General features: G+C 43.0%; 1 protein-coding gene across 4 annotated transcripts in view; it reads right to left on the reverse strand.

Moving 5' to 3' along the window:
- Positions 1-3,328: 3,328 nt before the first annotated feature.
- The window catches only part of TNFAIP2 (TNF alpha induced protein 2), a 31,396-nt gene continuing 9,701 nt past the window's right edge, over positions 3,329-25,023 (reverse strand). For 2 of the 4 annotated variants that reach the window (XM_072630139.1, XM_072630140.1), the window contains exons 3-13: positions 23,094-23,745; positions 16,452-16,566; positions 13,706-13,828; positions 12,363-12,463; positions 12,037-12,132; positions 10,434-10,560; positions 8,977-9,099; positions 8,092-8,247; positions 7,777-7,898; positions 4,791-4,923; positions 3,329-3,955 (exon numbers count right to left, since the gene is read on the reverse strand). In XM_072630139.1, coding sequence (XP_072486240.1) covers positions 3,842-3,955; positions 4,791-4,923; positions 7,777-7,898; positions 8,092-8,247; positions 8,977-9,099; positions 10,434-10,560; positions 12,037-12,132; positions 12,363-12,463; positions 13,706-13,828; positions 16,452-16,566; positions 23,094-23,745 — 1,862 coding nt within the window. In that variant the 3' untranslated portion in view covers positions 3,329-3,841. Of the gene's footprint in view, positions 3,956-4,781; positions 4,924-7,776; positions 7,899-8,091; positions 8,248-8,976; positions 9,100-10,433; positions 10,561-12,036; positions 12,133-12,362; positions 12,464-13,705; positions 13,829-16,451; positions 16,567-23,093; positions 23,746-25,023 lie in introns of those variants that run through there. The other 2 variants (XM_072630142.1, XM_072630141.1) reach the window with 2 other exon arrangements.

The raw sequence follows: 25,023 nt of genomic DNA on the forward strand, positions 1-25,023 counted from the left end.
AGCCCTTTCACTACCTTTACAAAGACTCTTTTTTTTAATGTAACATTTGATTTTATTTTTTTTCAAATAGCAAATACTTACCTCCCTCCCACCCCTTTGCATTTAAAAGTAAAAAGGAAGAAAAAAATCCTTGCATCAAATATGGAGAGTCAAACAAAGCAAATTCCCATACTGGCCATAAATAACAAGGTATGCCTCATCCTGTATCTTAAGATTATCCTTTCTGTGTCAGAAGGAGGGTAGCATGCTTCCTCAGCTGTCCACTAGAATCATGACTGGTCATTGCATTGATCAGCATTCTTAGGTCTTTCCAAGTTGCCTGTCCTTACACTGTTGCTGTCATATAAATTATTCCCCTGGTTCTGCTCATTTCATTCACCATCAGTTTGTACAGTTTTCCCAGGTTTCCCTGAAATGGACTCTCATCATTTATTACATTATTAATTGCATTATTACGTTATTACAATAGAATGTAATATTCTATTACATTAATATACAATTATTTGTTCAGCCAATACCCAATGTATGGGCACTCCCTTCTTTTCCAGTTCTTTGCAACTGCAAAAAGTCCTGCTCTAAATGTTTTTGTATATATCGCTTCCTTTGCTCTTTCTCTGATCTCTTTAGGGTGTAGGTGCATTAGTGTTATTTCTAGGTCAGTAGTTCTCAAACTTTTTGGTCTCAGGAACCCATGATTCTCTTAAAATTATTGAGGACTACAAAGAGCATTTTTTAAAATCTGGGTTAGCAAGTGATAATTATTACGTTTATGTGGTCTATCAATTGATATTAAATGTGTTTGAAATTAAAAAAGATAAATGCTTTAAAATATAAATTATATTTAAGAAACAATAATTAAATCATCATGTTAACATAAATAATATATTTTCATGAAAATAACTACATTTTTCCTCAAAGCTTAGTCAGTGACATTGTTTTACATAGTCTTGAAAATCTCTAGATTAATAAAAGACAGCTGGATCCTCATATCTACTTCTGCATTCCATCTGTTGCAATGTTGTTTTGTCTGAAGAATGTGAAAAAAATCTGGCCTCACATAGCTATTTCATTGGAAAGAGGAAGAGTATTTTACTAGAGGAATAATGTCTTAGTATTTCTACAAAAATAGTTTTCCCCCTGCAAACCCCTAGAAAGGTTCTTGGGAACCTCCAGGGGTCCAAGGACCACACTTGGAGAAATGTTGCTCTAGGTCAAAAAGGGTTTGCACAATTTGGTGACTTTTGGAGCATACTTCCAAGTTGCTTTTCAAAGTAACCAGATCAATTCACAGCTTTATCCACAATGCATTCATATGCTTATTTTCTCACAGCCCCTCCAATATTTTCATTTTCTCTGTTATCTTCCCCAATCTGATAGGTGTCAGATAGAACCTTAAAGTTGCTTTTCTAAAATTATTTTTGATTTGGAACATTTTTTATAAGGATGTTGATAGTTTGTATTTCATCTTTTAAAAACTACTTGTTTATATCCTTTGACAGCTTATCAGTTGAGGGACTGGGGAATGGATCTTATTCTTATAAATTTTAATCACTTCCTTATATATCTTGGAAATGAGGCCTTTATCGGAGAAACTTATTACAAATATTTTCTTCTTCTGTTTTCCAAGTAATTTTAGCTGTATTCATGGCACAAAAATTTAACTTTATGTACATAGTCATAATTGTTTATCTTATGTGATCCTCTCATTATTTGTTTGGTCATGAACTCTTCCCTGTATCCATAAATCTGATAGGAAATTTCTTATTTGCTTTCTTGCTAATTTGTTTATGATGTGAACTTTTGTATCTAAATAATTTATATGGAGTTTATTTTGGTAGATGGTAGATGGTTGTCTAAACCTAATTTCTGTCAGACTGTTTTCCAGTTTTCTAAGCAGTTTTTTGTTGAACAGTTAATCTTTGTTTTACCCCAGTAGCTGGTGTACCCCAGGTACACTCCTGATTCCAGGCACAGGGAGACCCCACAATGAAGCCTAAACCCAGATTATGACCCAGTCTTGACTGTAGCCTGAACTCTAAACCATAATCTTCTTTATTGTTTTAATTTTGATCTGAGTCCTAGACTGAGCTTCATTTGGACCCTGATCATGGATTGAGACCAGTTGCTGAGCCCAGTCACTAACAGAACATTGACCTAGACCCCAGACTGAGATCAGGCCCAACTTCTAGACCAAGCAAGCCTCTGTCTTGGTTTCAGACTGAGCCCATTTTCTCACCAACATATATATTCTATTCACAAGGGAACCTGAGGGAGAGTGTCAATATTCATGACTCAATCCCAGAGTCTGGCTCTGTTTTATGATCAAGTTCCCCTCATGGAAAGGGAGAACAAAAAAATTCTGAGAAACTCAAGAGTGTGTGCTGGCAAGGACAGGGAGTGAGTTGTACTGCTGTTTCTCCAAATCTCTGAGGACAAAACAGGGCTTTGCAACTGCAGGCTTAGAGACAGACAGCTTGATGACACTGCTTATGTTTTTGTACAACCATCTGGAGGCTAGCTTGTGTATGCTTCAGACCTGGGAAGCTTTCTATCCATGGGGAGGCATATGAAAGGTGATCTGTGGTCAGAGTTGAGTATACTGTGTGTGCAAATAGGCAAGGCAGTGTGGGAATCACAGATAGAGTCCCATGCAGGGGGTCAGAAGATTGAACCTCTCGGTCAACCATCTTTCCTTGTGGTCTTGAAAAGTTCCTTCCCCTCTCTGGGACTCTGCAAAGTAAGACATCTGACTGATGATTTCTAATGTCTCTTTCACTTCTAAATCCCATGACCCTAAGTCACTTCCCTTTTCTAACCATATTTCCTCGTTTGTATTTTATTTTGTAAATTTTATAATTTGTCTTTAGCATTCTTTTTTTTTTTTTAATTCTGAGAGCCAGATTATCTCCTTCCATTCAGGTTGTCCCCCAAACCACTGAAAAGGCAAATAATATTATATCAATTATACATGTGAAATCATGCAAACTGTATCATTTGTAAAAGAGTGGGTTAGATCTCTAAGCACCTTCCTGTTCTTCATCTCTGTGGTATAGCTGAAAAGTGTACTGGTCTTGGAGTCTTATGAAACTGAGTCTTCCCATTTAGCTGTGTGACCTTGGGCAAGGTAACCTATATAAGCCATGGTTCCCTCCTCATCTATAAACGGAGATGAGCCTTGAGTCTCAGAAGGCTGAATGCTTTGTAAATAATAAACTTCTAAAAGATTATTTATTCAAATAATAACTTGTTATCCTAGGTATAGGAATAATTATTATAATCCTGGTGCAGAAATGAAGTTGAGATAAGAGAAAGGAGACAGTCCACCTGAGATTGTTCAACAAAACTTTTAATATCAAACTATAAAAACTCAGGTACAAATCTCAGATATGAAGACATACAGATAAAAAGTTCTCTACAATATACACAATTTACATTAGACTGGGGCCCCAGATCCAAAAGGGAGACAGCACAATCCTGGGCCCATGCCCCAGACATGGCAATACTGGTCACTAAGAGATTTCAGTGGTAAGGGAGAGAGAGTTCTGAGAGCCCTGGTCTAGAGACACTTCTCAGAGTCAACCCTTCTGGCTTCCTGGGAGGGAGAGAGAAGGGACAATCACAGTCCGAGTGTGTATACATTTGTGTCTGTGAAGATGCCAAAAGGTCCAGCTGTAGAAGGCTTCTTCTAGAAGAGAGTGAGAACCAATATGTGGTCTCCAAGAGGTTCAGGTAAAGGTCTGGAGGGAAAAGACTGGACCTTTCCACTAAGAGCTCCTCAGACATGGTCCTCTAGCACAGGATCTCAAGGATTTCCATTTCCAATCCTGCTCTTTGGCCTCACTCAGCAGGCTGCTCCCAGGCGCGGGGGAATCAGAGTCAGGCTCAAGAGGGTCTTGGTCCAGCCCTGGTCCATGCCAAGTCTGTTGTGGACCATTCCATGAGAACGAGTAGGATCCTGGAGAGAGGAGCAGGGGAGCAGAGAGAGCCTTTAGACAGGCATGCTGGCGGGAAGGGTAGCAGCCAGAGTAGAAGACAGGCAGGTTTCCTCTAGGAGCTTTCTCACCTGACTTTGGGCTTCAGTGATCTGACTATGTAGAGCAAGAGAGAAAGCCCAAGGCTGGGAGGCAAGATATCTGGATTCTAGGCTCAGCTCAGACATTTTTCAGTTGTGAAATTTGGGGAAGCTATCTTTCCTCTCCTGATCTTAGCCTCACAGAACAGAAGGAATACCCAAGGTGGAACAGAACAGACTGTCAGAGCTGGAATGAGTCTTCGAGTACCAGAATACAGAATATTAGAGTTGGAACAGAAGTTAATTGAGGACCAGACATGAGAAGTGACTTAGAGCCAGAGAATATCAGGGCTGAAAGTACCTTAAAAGTTACCTAGTCTAACCTCCTCATTGAATGAAAGGAGAGACTAAAGTCTTGAGAGGTGAAGTGAATCCCAGTCTCTCCTGGGCTCCTTCCCTGTCATGACTGACTTGGTTCAAAGAACATGGTCTGAAACTGTCTCCTCCAGATTTTGAATATCAGGCCTTGGGTTTTTCTCTTGGAAGGTCTGGAGTGGGTGGAGCAGAGAGACTTGGGGGAGCCTCAGTCTCCATAACCTTCAGGCATATGACCATCTCCTGGGCCACCAGCCAGCTGTTGCTTGAGGATCTGTTGTACCACAAGGCAGGGGTGGGAGAAGGGGATGATGAGCATGAGGCTGGGCTGAGTTGTCAAGCCCATGGGTGCAGCAAGAAAGCCAGGCCAGTCAGGCTGGGCCGTGGTGAAAGACTAACCAACCTTTATAAGTGAAAATAAGGACTTGGAGGAATCTGTCAACAAAGTGCTAACATCCAAGATACTTTTTATGCTTTTGACTTCACTGCTGCTCAGGTTGCCCTTGATGGTCAGGATGGCTCCCAGATGTCCTTTGCTGTAAGAAAAGACAATACCAAGATAAGGGGAATGCTGTTTGGCATTCAAGATCCTCCTTGGGTCCTTCTCCCTTCTGTCCCTCAACCTCACATTGCCAACCTAAATTACAGAATGTCAGAGCTAGAAGGTTATTTAGTCTAACCAACCTCATTATTATATAGATGAGAAAACTGAGACCCAGAGAGAAGGGGACTAGCTCAAGGGGGATATAACAATAATATTAAGTGAAACAGATGTGATTCAAAGACAGGCATATTTTTTTTCTACTACACTATTGTTAACTCTTAATCTCCCTGTTGAGGCAAGCCCATATCAGATCTCCATCACAGTAGGAACTATGTCTTATCCCTACAGTTAGACCTATCTCCTCTTCTTTTCCCTTTGAAGCCCTAACATTGTCCTATAAAACCTAAGCATGACTTCCTAGTGTCCCCTGATGCTACTTCCTTGCTGTTGAAATGACCGTATGTTTACTCTGAATCTGCATTCTGTATATATTAGTATATATACATGCTGTCTTTCCCAAAAGATAGAGGAAGGGATTGTTTTATTCATTGTATTAAGAAACGCTTGTTTGATTAATTGAAGCCTTGTATTTTCCTTAGCTTTCTCTGCATACAGAAGATGCTCAATAAATGTTTACTGAATATAACTTTAAGAGAACCATCCATTGTTAGTGCTGTACTCAAGGCCACATAGAGTCAGTGACACCACTGAGTCTAGGATCCATGATATCTGGCTGCTGCCCTAAGGTTCTTTCTCCTTGTCCCACATACTTTGTCCTTGCCTTATGAGCTTGTTACATTATTTCATTGTAACTGTTGCATTCCTGCTCTTAATTATTGCTATTCACTACATAACATTACATTACTATAATTATTGGATAAATAAGAAAGTATGCATCTTATACTCTCTCACTTTAAAGGCATTATGACATCATGAAAACTCGAGTTCAAATCCTATCTCAGATACTCACTAGCTGTTGACTCTGGGCAAACTGCTCAATATTTCCTTATGGGTGGCATGGGAAAGGTTGGACTCTGTGATCTCTAGCTCTAAAGCTATATTCTATGATCTTCCCCCCTAGTCCTCTACCACTGCCCTGTCCCATCTCCTTCCCACGGAGGTTAGAAACTGACTTGGTTCCCTCATCTTTTCCCCTGTGTTTAATTTCTCCATTTCCCTCAGAGGGAGTGCTCACTCACTCCTGCCTCAGAGGCTCTGTGTTTGTGTGTGTGTGTGTGTGTGTGTGTGTGTGTGTGTGTGTGTGTGTGTGTGTGTGTATGTATGTTCATATCCCCAAGAGAGGCACCCTGGAGTACAGTTTCTCACATATTTTAAAGAAATACATAATAAGAGATCCACAGAAAACTGGGACTGGAAGAAGCCCCAGAAAACTCGAAATACAAACTGTCAGAGCTGGAAGAGACTTTGGAGACTCAACCCCTTCACTTGGTCCCCACTCACAGTGAGGAACAATTCATACACAAATAACTGATACACAAGATGGTGATGTGAGTGCAGCAGGGCAGTCTGGTTTAAGTTCAGTGAGAAGCTGGAGAGTAGAGAAGGTCACATTTGGCTGGAGAGATTTGGGGTGGAAGAGGGGGTGGACTTCATGGAGAAGAAAAGGTTTGCCAGAGGCAAGGATGGAAGACCTGAGGTCCAGGCTGAGGAGCAGCATGCTGTGAGTCGCAGGGAGGGACCCTAAGGCAGGAAGAGATGTGGAGCAGTGGGAAAGAAGCCTGGGGAGGCTTAAGCTGAAGCCGGAGGATCCGGGGCCTGCAATGCCAGGAAATGACTCAGAAGGGAGACGTAATAGATCCCTGCCCTACACTTTTTCAGAGCTGTTGGGAGGACATGAGATTATGGTAGCAAAAAAGCCCTTTTGAAAAGTATAAAATGGCACATGATTGTCAGGGAGGCTGTGATTATTATCCAAGTGCTACTTCTTAGTCTTTGTCTTCAAGACTAAGCTTTCCAAGGACTGAGAGACTCCTTATTCCCTAGTCTCCACCTCAGTGCCTCAGGAACAAAAAGCAGTAGTGCTACCCCCAAGAAAGAATGCTTGACATCAGAGACCATTCATTTTGCTTTTTTTCTTTGGGAGGTAATTGAGGTTAAGTAATTTGCCCAGAGTCACTGATAGTAAGTGTACAGATTTAAACTCAGGACTTCCTGATTTTAGGGCTGGTGCTCTATCTCTACTTCACCACCTAGCTGTCCCAAGACTATTCCTCAAACAAATCACTCCATCTCTAGATCTGGTGCATTTCTGTTGGCTATCCCCATGTCTGGAAATACCCTTTTTCCTCTTCTCCACCTCATGGATTCCCTGGCTTCAAGCTAAAATCCTAACTCCTCTGCAAGGAGCCCACTTAATGCCACTGATTGACTCTGTGACATAGGAAATCACATTTCTACTGGGAAGGATCTGTGGATGGAGTAGAGCTAAGATCCTAGGCACTGGTGGCAATGAAAAGCATTTTCAACACTCGAGAAAAGGGAAGTCAAAATGTCACTTTCACCTATTTCCTTCTAAACTCTTTTTCACTTGGCATTTGTTTTAATAAGACAGTTTAAAAGATAAGGTGGATTTTTGGAGATATCTGGAATGTTTGAGATAAGAGGGGTGACCTGAGTTCAAATTCCACTTCCAACATTATTTGTTTGACCTTTTGTGAGTCACGGAACCTAGGTTTTTTTTTTTTTATCTATACAATAAAAGGGTTGAGTCAAATGACCTCTTAGTTTTTCCTGCTTCAACTCTATAACATTCAGTTTTATCATCTGTATAATGGGTACAAGACCTGGGACAAGTTTTAACCTCCCTCTTCCCTTACACTCTCACCTGAAGTCTGGGAACATATTAGCAAATGTTGCCACCTCAATCTTGATGGCACTAATATCCTGCAGTTGAATGATTTCTGCCAGGGTAGGGAGGACTGGTTTTAACCAGGTTGCAGGAGATTCCTTAAGGTGAAAAAAAAACAACAAAACTGGTTAATTATGTCCCAGGTCTCACACTCCACACTGGGACAAATCACCTTGGCCCCAGACTGAACCCCTTAACTAGGTCATTGAGGGGAAGGCCCACAGAAAATGACTTTTCTCCTTAGAAACTCCTCAGATTCTGCTTTCATTTTACAAAAGGCTTTCCTCTTACATTCTGGGCACAGAAGCTCTGGATGTTCTCGGCATCCATCAAGATCTGTCGGGACAGGTTTAGCTGAAGGTCAGGGGTCTTCAGCACTAGTCGCTTTTTGCTGAGCTGGATGATGTATTCCTTCACCAGGAATAGGTGAATAGCTTCCATGATGTCCTGAAATCAGGGAGGACAGAATGGCTGGGTTAGCACAAGGCAGCAGATCTGGGGACTGGGAGCAGGTACAAATATGGGGCACTGAGATGGAGGAAGGGCTGAGGGGCCTAAAAAGGAAGGAAAGGGAAAGTCTGGATCTGGGATGATGTTCAGATACTGGTTGGACTAAATGCCCAGAGATTCTGTGATTCTCATATCTTATCTCACCCTTAGGGCACATTCAAGTGTAGAAAGTTATTCATTTTACTTTAGGGCAGGTTTTCCTTGAGATTAGAGATGAGGTAAGAGGCAGCAAGGTAGTGCTGTGGATAGAATACTGGCTTTGAAGTGAGGAGGATTTGAGTTCTAATACTATAAGACCCTGGGCAAGTCACATAACCTCTGCTGCCTCAGTTTCTCCATCTATAAAAGGATTAAGGATAAAATATGATAAAAATTTTAAAGGGCTTTGAAAACCTTAAAGCTATATAAATAGTAGCTTTTATTATTAGATTGAACTAAAAAAAAAAATCTACCTCCCTGTAATATCCCCTGTGAGATGAGACAGGTTTGTGTTGGGGAGGAAGGGTTACTACCCAGATTCCTAGGGTGAGAGGTCATGAAGAAGTCCTTGGGTCTATCCCTTCCCCCTCCCATGGGGTGGGGAAAGGGTGGAGTAGGATTGTCAGACAGGTTTCCTGTTACTAGGGGCTGAAGTGACACTTCCTGACCCAGCTACATCCTCCTTACCTTTTGGTACGGTTCTCTTAGGGCTTTGAATTCTGGCAGACAGTCACTGGTGATCTGAATGATTTCTGCCACTGTTTCATTGTGGGTAGCCCAGCGAGTCTGCGTCAGCCTCTTGAACAGGGGCTAGAGAAGGAATGGTTTTGTTTAGGTTAAAGTTGTATAGCCCCTGGTTTCCCCCCAAAATGAACACACACATGCACAGAGCCCACAGATATGGCTGTTGAGGAGTGGGCGAGGGCTGTCAATCAGTTAGTATGTGACCTCCATTTCCAGGTTCACATTCCAATCACAATCTGGAGGAACAAGATTTTCAGTCCTTCCCTCTTCACCTTCCCCCACCCCCATACTCTCTTCTTCCTCCCTGACTCCATCACAGAAACTTCAAGCACAGGGCAAGAAACTCTTATGTTTTGTGTGGTAGAAATTAGGGAGACATCTTCTCCAGGGAGATTGCAGCTCCCTCTTTGGGAGAGTGAAGGTGCTAAGACTCAGGATTCAGGAACCTCTACCCATCCCAGGAAGAGCTGTAGGAGAGATGCATTTTTAAACTAGTATTTCTCAAAGTCTGATCCAAGGGACCCGTGGTAGTCCCGGAGACCCTTTCAGGCATCACCAAGATCAAAAACATTTTCAGAATAATACTAAGACGTTGTAATTTCTAAGATGGGAAATATCGATAGAAGGGCAACTAGTTGGCACAGTAGATAAAGTGCCAAGTCTGAAGTCAGGAAGACCTAAGTTCAAATCTGATCTCAGATACTTACTAGCTGTGTGACACTGGGCAACTCACTTAACCCTGTTTGCTTCAGTTTTCTCATCTATAAAATGAACTAGAGAAGGAAATGGCAAATCACTCCAGCATCTTTGCCAAGAAAACTCCCCAAAAAGGAGTCACAAAAGTTAGAAAGGACTGAAAAAATGACTGAAAAACAAAATATCAATAGTTATGACCTATGTAAGCAAAAATTCTTTTGGGGAAGGAGTCCTCAATAAAGATAGTCAGAACTGAGACCAAAAAAATGTGAAAACTGTTGCTCTGAACTAAGCTCTTGTTATCCAGTACAGGTTTCTGCCTGTCCCAGGACTAGTTTTAAAGCAAAAATTATTTGGGGTGGTGGTGATGGTGGTGGTAGGGTTTTCAGCATTTCTCAGAAACAAAGATATAGAGAATGCATCTGGGTCTAGGCACACCAACTCTGGAAGCCTGTGAGGGCACCATAGGGGAGTACAGGAAATGTAGACTCTGGGAATGTGGCAACATGGGGAGGTCTGGGAGCTGGGAAGGAAAAGGGTGAGGTGGAAACAGCCTCAAGTAGGCCAGAATTTTCCCAACCTTGTGGCTCTGTGTGGTCTTTATGTCTTCTCAGAGAAAGAAAAATACCTCAGAGCCACCTGACTCTCCCCCTCCCCAGTTCTCTGCCTCACCCCCTCTTCCTCCAAGCTACAAGTTTTATTACCTTTAATGCCACGTATAGGTCTTGGAGGAGAATGTTGAAACCACTTAGCTCGATTTCACGCAAGGGGGGCAAGATGTATCTGGAAATCTCTCTCTCCATAGCCTTTGAATCCTGGTTAATGTGGTTTCTGAAAGGAGGAGGGAGAAGCTGCTTTAGTTACTGACCCAAGCCCAGAATGGACCATACTAAAACTCCTGATTAAGCTAACCCTCTTGTTTTATTTTATTTTTATTTCTGATGCTAATCTTTTAAAATTTTATTTTATTTTTAATTTATGGAATAAAACAAACATTTCCATATCAGTATAATAAAAAAGGTGATTGTATATGAAACTGCAAATCTATTACATAAAACTTGCTATTCCTTGTAAATATATAATAAAGTTACTCTAAAAGACCATAGATCTTAGAATATTATATTTCTTATTTTATAAAGGAAGAGAAGGAGACCTAGAGAAGGAAAGAGATTTGTCCAAGATCACACGGAGTCAGTCAGTAGCAGTCAGTACTCAAACCCAGGTCTTCTGTCAAGTTCAGTGCTTATTTATTTATTTATTACTGCACTGTGATTCTTGTAAACCCATAGAAGAGAGGCTTTTCTGAGAAGCTGAAGACAAGCTTCCCAGGGGAACTAACCCTTGGGAAGTGAAGTCCAAGACCCTTATCTTGGTATCTATCTATGATCTCATCTCAGTCTGTTTCCAGATTCATTTTCCCTTGCTCCCTTTTCCGGAAGCTCTTTGGTCAGGCCAGAGTGAGCTCACCAGCAAATGTCCTATGGCTTTGTTTACACTGGTCTTCCTCTAATTTCCCCCTCTCAAAATGTCCATTCTCATACTTTAAGGATCAACTCAAATCCCTTCTTTCAGGGAGCATTCCTTGACTATTTCAGTCCATAATGATCCTTCTCTTTCCCCATCAGGAAAAGACAGAGTGGATACTCGGATGCCTAGTGAGATGAGCTTTCTGGTTGAATCCTTTGTCTTGCTAATCACCTCTTGGTGGATTTTATTGTGCATACTAAAACTTGCTTAACATTTGAATTCCCATTTATAGGACTTTCTCTCTTTGTGGATTTTATGATGCTCAGGTAGATACTTTACTGATCTCTGAATTCTCTTTCACACCATACTTAATAGCTTTAGGGCTTTCTACATCCCACTAGATTATAAATTCCTTGAGTACAGGGATTATTAGCATGGTGCCTGGCATGTAGTAGGCACTTAATAAATATATTTTGATTGATCACCTCAGCCCTACACAGGGTTCTGGTACTCATTCTGCCACTATGGGACTTTAGATAAGACACAACTCCCTGAACCTCAGTTTTCTCTTCTGTAAAATGAGGGAGTTGAACTAGATGGTAGCTGAGATCCTGTCTAGTGTTGAAATTCTGTGCCCTATATTTTTTTTACACTTCTCCAATGAAACAGGAAATTCTTTGAGGCCCTCGTCTGCCCCTTCTCTTAACTTCCCAACATCTGAACCAAGCACAGGGCTGAGAACATGGGATAGAGTAGCAGGAAAAAGCTCAGAAAAGACTGCTTCAGTGGCACACTGCTAGCTCCCCGGAAGTGGTCCACCCTCCTATTCCTTGGGCTTACCTGAAAATCAGGCAGTTGTTGATGTTGGCCATAATGGTGGCTCTATAATGCTTCTGTTTGCTTTTCTCCGTGAAGTCTGCAAAGGCTTGCTGGTAGCTGTAGGTTAAATACCCTAATCTTAGAGATAGGGCAGCTGGGGACCAGAGAGGGGAAAGAAACTGTTCCCCAAATTACAAAGCTAATGACCAACAAAGGTTAGGATTTCAGGATTGTAGGGATTCAGATCCTGAGTCCTTCTCTTTTCCCCTGCATCCCCATGGATTGGGCAGAGAGAGGGTGAACCCAGCCCCATGATCCCCCAGTGCTCCACCCCTGAAGGGACATACCTCTTCAGGAAGGAGGAGAGCTCAGCCATCAGCAGCGGTTTCATTTGTTTAACCAGGGCCACTGTGATGTTCTCAGCCTTGACTTGTGCTGCAGAGATAATCTATGAGAAGAAGGTGGTTAGAAGGAGAGAAGGCTGGGAGAACAAACCTAGAGCTGAGCAGATCTAGAAAGATGGCTTTGCTCCTGGGACTCTGTTGAGCAAGGATAGAGCAAGGCATTCTGGCCTTCCCACTTGAGGAGAGGGAAGGCTGTTGGGACTATGAGATAAGAGCAAAGGCTGCCTGGGGTGGATGGGGAAAGTGAGTCTGAAGGCTGTAGGATAGGTCAACCCCAAAGCCTGATCTCTTCTTGCTCAAAGGAACATCAACACATGAATATGTGTGTGCAAGTGTATGTATACACAGTGGGTGTGTGCAAACATACCTATACACAAAGGGTATATGCAATTAACCAATGTTTGCTAATTGGTAAGTGTGAAGGGTAAGCAGTTATTTGTGTGGGGGAAGGAGAATATGTGAGCATATATTTTTAAAAATCACAGTATTTAGAGTTAGGAGGGACCTTAGAGATCCTCTGAGTTTGGCCCCCTTATTTTATAGGGGAAAAATGAGTACCAGAGAAGAGGAGGATATAGCTGCTCAAAGTCACCCAGTTACTAAATAGCAGAGACAGATTTAGAACTTGTGCCTTCTGACTTGAAAGCTAGCTCTCTGGCCACTACAAGTTTGGCAGCATGTTTGAGGTGGGTTTTTTGGGGGGGAGCTGAGAGAGGGAGGGAGCAAGGGGTGAAATGAGAACTAGGAGTTCAGACATAATGTTACCTGGGTATGTGTACATGGATAAAGATGACATGTGAGAATGTGTGTTAGGAGTGAGCTGCCCAGGCCATTGGGCCCTGTGTGCCATGTGCCAGACATGCATAAATATACACAGGTACATTCAGGTATGTGTGGCTATGTTGGAGAAGGGCCACAGGAGATGTAGACCTGCTTCTGTGTATATTCTCACACACATCTTGCCATTGACAGTCAGGGCTGTGTATCCACATACTGAGCATACACACAGATGAGTGCTTGAATGTGAAACATGTCTGTGTATTGCTTACTGTCTCAGAGAAGGGAAAGGGGAAGGAAGGATAATATTTGGACTCAAAACTTTAAAAAAAAGTTTTAAAAATTGTTTTAACATGTAATTGGGAAAAAATAAGATTATATAAAAGTTTATAAAAGAAATATGTGTATGCCTGGGCATGCATGGATTTACATTCCATATACATGTGTGTTATGCCTCTGTGTTGTGAGGAAAGTGGTGGGAGGAAGGGGATAGATGGTTGTTCCAGTACCTGGATGATGTCAATTGGGAGCTCACTGTGGAAGTGCCCTTCTAGATTTATGGGCTCGTTGTCCTTTGACCATTTCTCCACTTCTACCTCCAGCCCCCGCATCATAAATTTCTTGACATCTTCCTAGGTAACAGGGGGAGGAAACCAGGTGATCTTGGGAACTTGCTGGTGGTAGGTCCTGCCTGAGGACAAGGGGATGTTGGCTATCACCTTTCTCACCTATATTGGCTCCGAGATCCCAGTGGGATTGGCAGGGATATTGGAAGAAAGCATACTGAATGGCTTGGGAGTCAGAAAGTCCCTTGCCTTTTCTGGGCATTGGTTTCCTTATCTGCACAATGAGGGGGTTGGGCTAAATGATCTCTGAAGTCCTTTCTTTATAACCCTATGATTTTGTCTGAGTCTCAATAGCATCCTTTGTCAAATATTAGCAGCTAGATTATCTCCCTACCAGGGCTTTTGCAAGGACTGTGTTTGGAGAATAGTTAAATTAGTTGTTATCATTATTATCTGTTATTATTTGTCACTCATGGCCAGCCATGTGTCCTTATGGTGAAAGAAGAAAAATGATGAATTTGGAGTCAGAGCTTTAGGACTCAATTCCTAGCTCTGATGGTAACTAACCACTAACCACTACTTACTACTTCCTCAACTTACTAACTATGTGTGATCTTAAGCAAATTATTCCTGTGTTCTGAGCTTTTGTTTCTTCAACTATAAAAGGAGGGATTAAATTTGATGTTCTTTAAATTCCCTTCCAGCTATTTATACAGTTAGGTGCCCACTTTTTTTGGGGGGTCCCAGAGGGTAGGGTAGGGTGTCCCTCTCTTGGCACTGACTCCTTTGGCTTATGTTCTGCTGGAAGGTCTCTGTCTTCCTTGGGAATTGACTGGTGCCTTCTGGAAACAGAAGCCTGTCTACAGACAGGAAAGCTTTTGGTTGGCATGACTGACATCACAACCATAATGATGAAAAAGAAAAATAGCTCCACACATCTGTGAGTCACTGAAAATATGTAAGTACTTTTTAGTACTTTGACTATTATCTACATCCCCACCTCCAACTTCTAACCCCACCCAATACAGGGATCATTACTCTTTTTTTTACAGATGGTGAAACCACAGCTCAGGGAGGGGAAGGGATCAAATTAATAGTGGCATAGGTAGGACTCTTAACCTAGGGCTCCTGACTCTCAGTCTGGGGCAGTAGGTGGGCTTCAATAATTCTTCCTCTCCCCTCCCATTGACCTTCTCTCAGCCAGCCTATGAACCCCAAGATCCTCCACTCCCCTCTTTTACTGTCCCTCCTCAGATTCCTAGATCAGGCTCTCTCCCCTTCCTTTTTTCCCTCTCCCATCCTCCTTTTAAACCTTCAGCCTCCTTGTGGTTTCTAGCCCATAATCACACTAAGATGTCCAGATCTACCTTTTAGAGAGCCAGGACTGGAACTACACCAGCACCTGATGACTTACATTCAAAGGCTTTCTCTATCTATGCATCCAGCTCCTTCTCTCTCTCTCTCTCTCTCTCTCTCTCTCTCTCTCTCTCTCTCTCTCTCTCTCTCTCTCTCTCTCTCTCATCACTTGTCCAAGGTCACACAACTAGTAAGTGTCTGAGGTCAAATCTGAACTCTGGTCCTCTATACTCTAGGATTGGTGCTCTATCCACTGAGCCACCTACCTGCCCCGTCCTTATCTTTCTTCTCTACATATTTGTTCCCTCTACCTCTTTCCAATTTTTCTCTCTCATCTCTCTTTTTCTCTCTCTTCATCTTTTTCTTTTCTTTGTTTTTGTCTCCCTAGCCCCCTTCTTTGTTTATCTTTCCTTTCCCTCCTTTCCATTGCTATCTCAATCCCCATATCTTACCCTTTTTCCTTCTCTCTGCTCCACTTTCCCATTGTCTTTCTATTTCTCTCATTTATTTAATTTTTTCTCCCCGAAGACAGAGAATTCTCTATGTCTCTATCCTTTTCCCATTTCTTCCCCTTTATTTCTCTGTTGAGAAAGGGAATTGGAAATTCAAGTTAAAAAAATATTAAAGACCTAATATATAAAATATCCTATGCTCCATGCTAGGACACAAAGATGAAAAATGATACAGTCCCTGTCCTCAAGGAAAGTACAGTCTAATAGGGGCAAGGAGTTATGACTAGGCCTGTGATTTCACTGGTACAGGGAACTTCTTGGTGCCTGAACTTGGTCACCATCTTTTTTTTTAGTATGAGACAGTAGCCTCGAACACTGAGAGGTTACTTAACTTGCCAATGTCACACAGCCAACATGCATCAAAGGCTATGCCAATAAGTATGGTACAAGACAGAATTCAAAAGGAGCAAAGGAGAGAGTTAAAGTGCTCTGAGAAATGTAATGAGCTTCTTTGTCTCAATTTCTCCTGAATTCCTTCTCTCCTTTCCTCCCTCAATTCTCTTTTGCCCCTTCTACCATCTTTCTATCTGCTTTCTCTTTCCTTCTGGCTCCTCATCTCCCACTCTTTCCCTTCCTCCAATTTTTTCCCTACCTCCACTCTCTCCCCTCCTCATTCTTTTCCATTTAGGACTGGAGGAAATCATTTGGGAGCATCTCTTTGTGAATTAAAGTCAGTTGCTTGTTACCCCCTTTCCCAGTGGGCTAAGATTAGGAAGTCAGGTACTAGCCTCTTCAATTCCTGTCTCAAACTAGGCTGGGATAGGTGTAAAGAAGGGTAAGGGAGAGAGGGATCCGAGCACATCAGACAGCACCACTCTTACCATTTCATTAGATAGGAAGGTGCCTTCCAATCTGCGGATCTCTTTGGGTGGCAGGAGGCTCCCCAAGCCAGCTGCTTGAAGCTCTCTCGATAATCTGGGATCATTGATGACTTCACTGATAGCAAAAACAAGGGGAAATGAGGAAATGAAGGGCCTGTGAGCAAAGAAGTCTTCCAAGACTGAGACACCTCCCTCCCATCCCCTCAATACAGAACTGATCATGGAGTTAGCCATGTGGATAGTCTCAAAAGAAGAGGAAGAGATGCAGATACCATACTCAGGGAGCTCATAGAATCATGGAATCTCAGAACTGGAAGGGATCTCAGTAGCTCTCTTGTTTAACTCATACATCTGAAAGGAGTCCCATTACAACACATGAGACAAGTGATGAGTTTTTGTTTGAAGTGAGAAGGTGTTCACTACCTCCCCAAGCATCGCATTCCACTTTGGGACAGCTCCAAGTGTTAGGAAGAGTTTCCCCAATAAAGCAAAGTCTAAATTTGCATCATTAAAATTTCTATCCATTGTTCCTGATTCTGTCCTCTGGGACCTTTCAGAAGATAGCCTTTTAAGTACTTCAGGGCAGTGATCGTATTACCCAGAATCTTTCTCCAGGTAAATATCTCAGTTTCATCCTACAAATTCCCATTATGGCATGGACCTGAATCACTTCTTTGTTGTGGGGGCTTCTCTTGGATAATTCCTAGCTCACCAATGTGCTTCCTGAAATGTGATACCCAGAACTAAACACCGGATCAGGTCTGAGTTGGGCAGAATATGGGAGGGTGGGAGAAGAGCAGACCCAGGTCCTACCTCTTAAGGAAGTTCATAGTCTAGGGGTGACAGAAGAGAAAGGTGGGGGCAGGGAAGGGAAAAAGTCTTTTTTAAGGGAATACTATATACCAGCAGCTGTGCGAAATGCTTTACAAATATTTAATTTGAGCCTCACAACTACACTGGGAAGTATCATGATACGCATTTTACATATGAGTAAACTGAAGCAGAGGTTTAAATAAGTGACTTGACCAAAGTCACACAGCCAGTAAGTAAGTGTTTAAGTTCACATTTGAACTCAGGTCTTTCTAATTCCAGGCCCACTCTGCCATCTAGCTGCCTCTAAAGAGGAATAGGCCTGGGTTCTACCCTCAGAGAGTCCAGTCTGGCTTAGGAGATGGCCTATAACTAGGTTAGAGAACAATATGAGACAATGTGACTAAGGACTAAGAGACCAGCCGCTCACCCTCCAGGTCCAGGGAGCTCAGAGGAGGGAGAAATCAGGATTAACAAACAAGAACTTCTATTTATGTGGCACTTAAGGTTTATGAAATACATTCTTCACTTCAGAAGACAGAGGAAAAAATATCCTTAGGCTGGCTCTCAAGTAGCTCAGGTACTGACAAACTACAATTTCTTCCTATAGTCCTTCTCTAAGGTTTGCAAAGTACATTCCTCACAGCTATCTTGTGGGTATTATGCGCATTTTACAGATGAAGTACCTGGAAGCTCAATGAGGTTAACTGACTTGCATCGATAGTCACACGGTTAGTAAAGGCTGGAACTGTCACTTGAACTTAAACTTCCTGACCCATTCCCACAGTCTCCACTATTCTTTGCTGCTTCTTTAGTTCTCCAGAGAGATTTGCCTCCATTATCATCTTTTAATTCTCATGAGGCATATCAGGCCAGGATTAAAATCCCTATTTCATATATTGGAAAACTGAGGAAATTCAGCTACCCAAGGTTATGCAGCAGATGGGCAGGGCAGCAGGGCTAAAGCTAGAATCTGGGTGCCTCACATACAGACTGCTCTATCCTCTAGAGCCCTGGGTAGCCTGATGCTAAGTCCCCCAGCTCAGCTCAGGGTGTAGAGGACTGGGAGCATGGAACACGGAGAAGCCAGGCAGCCATGGCCAACAATGACTAGAATGGCTCCCCTGCTCCACTTCTATCCCAGAAGGCATTTAGGTCTGACCCTGTCAATCACTAATTCCTCCTATCTAAGGATAGATTGTGGCTGCAGCCAGTACAGGATGCCCTGTGGCACCCGTTTGGGGGTGGAGTGAGTCTAATGTTCCAAATTATCAATCTTTCCTCTCTTCCCCTCCCAGCCCAGGCTCTAGCGGCTTTCCTGAAAGCTGACAGGAGTAGCCGTCCTTAGAGTCCCAGGGGATACCTTGGTAAATGTGTCAGGGACAGCACTTGGGCTGGAATCCCAGAGGTTGTTGTGTCAGAGACCAGGCATACCTGGGTCTCAGCCAAACTGGGCCCTCTCTTCCTGACGTCCTCCCCCTTAAAAACTCCTTCTTCCTCATCCTTATCCACTCCACTCTCTCCCCTTCCCAAGCCCCTATTGTCTCCAGGTCCTTGTAACCCTGGTAAGTTGTAGTAGGTGTGGAGTAGGGATCTATCTGGGTCAGTCCTTTCATAAACTGATGGATCCTCTGACACTCCAAAAGTGGGGGATGGGAGTGTGGATCATAAACCTAGAAACTTTGAACCGAAAGATATTAGAGATCACCTCATTCAACACCATTGTTTGACAGATGAGTTACTGTAGTTGCCTAAAGTCATAGAGAAATGATAAAACTATGGGTTAGAACCCGGGGCTCTATCTACTAACAGTGAGAGCTGTCCACTTAGGAACAAGCTCTTTATTTGAATTTATTTAAATTACATGAAATTTGAAAATCAAATTCTCCAGTACCAAACACTCCTCCCATCCTCATTATAGGGTGGTGGTGGGAGGTTGGGAGGAATGTGTAGTAGAAGCAACACTGGATGGACATGGAAGCAGAGGCGCTGAGTTCAAATCCCCTCTCTTTCACTTACTACTTGTGCAACCTTGGGCCAGTGATTTAATTTCTGTGGGCATTTGTATCCTCATGAAGTGACAGGATTGAACTAGAGGGTCTCTAAGATCCTGAGGGCAACTAAGTGGCCCCATAGTGCTTTGAGTGCTGGGCCTGGACTCAGAAAGACTCACCTTCCTGAGTACAAACCCAGCCTCAGACACTGACTAGCTGTGTGACCCTGGGCAAGTCACTTCACTGTTTGCCTCAGTTTCCTCATCTGCAAAGTGAGCTGGAGAAGGAAATGGCGAACCACTCCAGAATCTTTGCCAAAAAAAAAAAAAAACCCCACAAAAAACAAGCCCTAAACCCCAACAACCTAAAAACAGATCACAAGGGGTCAGACTTGACTGAAAAACAGCTGAACAACAACAAAAGATCCCTTTCCAGCTTGTGATCTAGGATCTTATCCAGGACTCCATGCTGCTGGGTTATCCAGAGCTTCTAACTCTCTTCATGCTTGCCAGGAGGGGTTTTGGCTCTCGGTCAAGGCACAGCCTTGAGGAGGAAGTGACCAGCCACTGTCTGCTGCAGTCAGAAGACCTGAATTCTCATCCTGGCTCTGCTCCTGCCTTGTTGGGTGAACCTGAGTAAATCACTTCCTCTCTGAATCTTTGCTTCCTCTTCCGTCCCAATGGGGAAAACACCAGCCCAGCCCTGCACCTCCCTCAAGATGCTGGTGTGAGGATCAAAGAGTGCTCTGAGCCCAGGGCTGATAATAAGCATTCATCAGAAAGTGGGAGACAATGTTTATCAGAGCTCTACCAGTGGGGGAGTTGATTATCTACCCAAGAGGTGTTAGAAAGTCCTCTGGAGTAAACACAGCTGTCTGGAATACATTCCATCCTCCTCCCTATTTCAGCCTTGGTTCTAATTTCTGCACAAAGTCAATGATCCCCACAGCTATGCTTTCTTCCCTGGCAGCCTCTGGACCTGTGCCTCCTACAAGAGGCCAGGGTTTCCAGTCAGTATTTTTTGAGTTGGAGAGGACCTTAGAGACCATCTAGTCCAACTGTTTTATTTTATGAAGGAGGAAGATGAGGATCAGATTTGGGGAAGGGACTTGTCCAGGATCACACAGCAAGTTAATAACCGGGGTTTCTAGTCAGATTTTTCAACTCCAAACCCAAAGATCCAGTCTCATTAAAAGAAGATAGAAGGAACACACAGATATTAACTCCTCTCCCATCCTCCTGCTTCCCTGGACCACCCAATATGTCTCCCAAACCTCTCCCACACTGTACATGCAGGCAACCATCTGAGAATCTCAGAACTACAGCAAAGCCCTCTTTGGGATTCTGGGAGTTAGAAGACAGGTTCCAATCCTGGTTCTGATACTGATTTACTCTGTAACATCAGGAAGATCCCTTTCCCTCTCCTCACCTCAGTTTCCTTATCTGTAAACGAAGGGATTGGACTAAAAGTTTTCTAACGTTGCTTGTTGATGTGACATTCTATGAGACCCTCTGTCTGGTCAGCCTCCTTGCCCCCCTCTCCACCTTCTTGCCACCTCAGCACTGTTCTGAGTCTAAGGCAAAACACTTGGAGAGAATAGGAAGCTCTATTATACGTGGGAGAGTACTGTAAGCTCCATTAAGGCAAAGGGAAAAATCTCATCTAAATTGAAAACTTTTCCCAATGACTTGGCACAGGGTTTTGCACAAGATAGATGCTTAAAAAATGTGGTATTACTTGAAATTGGCAGGGTAAGTTGAGGAAGCGTTGCTTTACTCCAGAATCAGGTTATAGGAAAGAGAAGAAAGAGAAAGGCAGGAGAGGAGAAGGAGGAGAGGGTTGGGTTCTAGGCTCTAGAAAACTGAAAAAGGTCCCTAGCTCTTTCCCAGGCATAGACTGCCACAGTGTTCCTTCCCTTCCTACTCCCTCACTCCCTGTTCTCTTTCTCTGTCTTGCTATAGTTCAGTTGTTTTCTTGAGGTTTTCTTGGCAAAGATACCAGAGTGGTTTATCCATTTCTTCTCCAGCTCATTTTATAGATGAGGAAACTGAGGCAAGCAAGGTTAAGTGACTTGCCCAGGGTCACACAGCTACTTTGAGGCCAGGTTTGAACTCAGGAACATAAGTCTTCTGTACATTAGGCCTGGCACTCTATCCACTGTACCAGGTAGCTGTTCCCTCTTCTTCCATGCTGACCACCAGCCCTGAATGGGAGGGGGAGACTAACCTCTCATCCCACCAATAAGAAGTCAAGGAGGAGGAAAGGCTGAGATTAAATTAAATAAACATTAAATAGGATGGAATTATAGAAGATAATAGACTATATAAAATAAGGATCATCAGTTATCACTGTTCCAGGGTAGAAGGTCCCTATCACTGAGGAAAACCAGAGTTGCTCCAGCCTGGCCTATAGCTAGGTCTCTGGTTCCCAGAAGGAAAGAACCCAGTAGCCTCACCCTTCTTTCTAATGGGATGAATTGGAAACTAGTAGACCTGGGTTCTACTCTGAGCACTGTTGCCAAATCAATGTGATATAATTATATATAATTGTAATTTATGTATGATATATACTACATATATAATAATACATATATATATGAGAGAGGAAGAGGGAGGAAGAAAGATAGACGTGGACAAAGAGAGAGGGAAAAAAAGAGAGAGAGAGAGAATGAGGCTAGATGGTCTTCCAGTTTGTACATTTTCTTTGGTACTCTGCTCTAAGTAACAATTCCATGGCCTAAGTACAGTCTCTGATGCTGTCCTCTAGAGTTCTATGTCCCCTGGTCTTGGAATTCCAAATTCTAAGCTTTGCGTAGTTCTACCCTCTATACGTTTTTGGTTCCAAAGCAGCTGACTTTAATGGGGAGGAAGGTGAAGAGCTGTAACACAAAATGCCCCACCAGTCACAGGATTTAGAGCCTGTCCAATCTCTTCCTTTTGGAGATGAGGGGACTGTCATACTACAACACCTCTAGCTATCACTTCCCCTACTAGATTAGGCCAATTCCTGGTGGGCAGGTCCCGTGTATTATCTTTACATCCCCAGCATGGATGTAAACCAAAACCTTTTGTACACACTTCACAGATTGGTAACTTCATTGCTGAGGGAGTCCCTCCACTAAAGTAGTTGTGCTCCATTCTCTGTTCTCTCAATAACTCTGTGGAAGTCACTGAAGACAAAAAATTCCACTGCACTGAACTTAGCTAGATTGAGTTTAAGAACATTAATTGTCTAATACCTCACAAGCCCAGTTCTCTGAGAGCTGTTAGAACCAGATTAAAATTTAATTGGAAATGTTTAATAAAATAAATAAAAATATAATACAACATAGGTAATATTGATTTGTGGTTTCCTAAATTAATATGCTGCCCACAGAGATCCTCTCTATTGAATTTGACACCACTGGTCGAATAGAAGGATAAATGGGTCTCAGAACATCTGTACATAGTGCTTGATGAATACCTTCTGGAGTGGATTAGACTGGTCTACTTGGACCATAGGAAGAAAGACGAACCCTGAATCAGGGTATAGTCTTAGGTGATGTGGTCACTGAGTTTCAGTTCCAGGAAATTTCGGAAACATGCGATTTAACCTCCTCAGATGAAAATCATAGATAATGGAATATCAGAACTGGAAGGGCTATTAGGGATTATTAGATTACAATTTACTCTTGTTATAAATGGGCAATCTGAAGCTGAGGAAATGACTTGTTTAAGGTCACAGAGGTTACAGTAAATAGCAGAGTGGAGATTTGAACCTAGGTTCTATGACTCTAAATCTAGAGCTCTTTCCAGGACAACAGACAGACATATATACATATTCTGCGGTCTTTACTTACTTTGGGTAGTGATTATGCACCCACCGAAGCAGGAGGATGGTGTCTTGGTCATCAAGTTCAAACTGAGCCATGGAGGTGATTTGGGCTGAGAAGAAGTCATGATAGCATTGGGCATAGGTGCAGAACACATTGAACTCAGCTGGGTAGAGGGGCTGGAGGCGCTGGGCCACAATCAGAAGGTCTTCCTTCATCCTCTTGCCCATGTGCACGAAGCTCTGGGAAGCCTCTGAGCTGGTCTTCATGCCTTCTGGCCTAAGTCCATCCAGGGTAGTGGAGGAGGAATGATTCATTTGCTTCTCCACAAAGTCTTTCACAGCTTTTTGCCACAGCTTGAGCCAATGTCGGGGCCGGGTGCTTGCCAGGGCCGAGAGTTCCCTGGCCTCGGCCTCCACTCTTTGATCCTCCTGCTCCTGCTCTAGGATGACATTCAGGGCCTGGAGCAGCAGCCTAGGCTCACTCTCAAATGGCCGACAAACCACATGCAGCACAGCTGTCTGCAGAAGTGCATAGAGGGATTCCACCTTGCTTTGCTGACGGATCAGATCTTCCTCATTCATCCCAGTTGTGTCCTGTACCAGTGCCCGCTCCAGAATCAGAAGGTGAGGAGCCATCTCAAGCTTCCCTTGTTTTAGAGCTGAGTAGAGTTCCTCCACTGTCCCCAGGGAAAAAGAGAGAGTTAGTCATGCCTGGGATTCCTTATGTGTCCTGATAAAGGAGGTGTTCTTATATCCTCTGGGGAGAAACATTCATTCAAGGGAATTATTCAGATCACAGGGTACAAAACTGTGGGACCCCTTGGCAGGAGGAAAATGAGGGCCTGAGATAGGAAGTGTGACTTATCCAAAATCACTTAGTCAATAGGTAGCAAAGCTGGAATTGGAATCTAGGTCCTTTGGCTTCAAATTTAGTGCTCTTACACTGCCTGTTTGGTATTTCCTTGGACTTTTTCCCTCCTTGAATGGAAGAGAAGGTGGCAGCATGATGATTTTTGGCTCTAGTCAGAGGACTGAGGGTTGAGTCCTAATCTGACATCTCCTGACTATGTGACCTTGAATAAATCATTGGTCTTCTTTGGGCATCAGTTTTTTCCTCTCAAAAAAAAAAAAAAAGAGAAAATAATACTCATCCTATAAGGTTGTCGTGAGGTAGGTACTTTATGCAACTTAAACTGTTAAAAAAATGAGCTATTATGATATCATCATTAGCTAAAGATTTTGAAGCACTGTGGAGGGGACTGCATACAAGAAATACAAGGAGAAAAAGACTGCGGCTGCCCATGGAATCATGAAAACCCACATTCAAGGCCCGTCTCTGATACATACTGACTACAAGATTCTTGACAAGTAACTTAAGCTCCCAGTGTCCTGTGCAGTTTGCTAAGACTAGGAATCACTGACCAGGTGTCTTATCCACATTGATAAATGGAATTTCCTCACTGAGAGTTTCCTGTACCAGTGAGATGATAGATCTAGGTCCACTTTTTCTTTCCCACTTCCCCACCATGGAAAAAAATGATACCCCATATGTGCCACTTTCAGGAGGCTTCCTGACTGACTGAGAGTGAGCCTGTGATTTGAAGAATAGACCAGTTCACTGGATCCAGTGAGCCCAGAGATTTCTTGTAGGGAAGATGCATCTCATTCTTTTCTAGGGTCAAGGGTAATTGACACATCATTGTGATGCTTCTATCCAAAAGAGGTCTGTGGGCTTGGAATTACTTGGAGGGGATAACCTTAGAAAGTTTAAGGGCTCCTCAGTTTGGAGCTGGGGAGCCTTATGCATATCTGATGACCTAGACTTCAGTGCTATTTCTGAATATATACATTTGTATATCCTCAGTGACCTCACAAATGAGCTCAACTGGGCTGAGACAGGTTGGGAAGGAAGGAAACAGGATCCAGAAAAGTGCCCGCCTCAGAACCAAGGCAGA

This window comes from Notamacropus eugenii, chromosome 1 (assembly GCF_028372415.1).
Source record: "Notamacropus eugenii isolate mMacEug1 chromosome 1, mMacEug1.pri_v2, whole genome shotgun sequence".
Classification (NCBI taxonomy): domain Eukaryota; kingdom Metazoa; phylum Chordata; class Mammalia; order Diprotodontia; family Macropodidae; genus Notamacropus; species Notamacropus eugenii.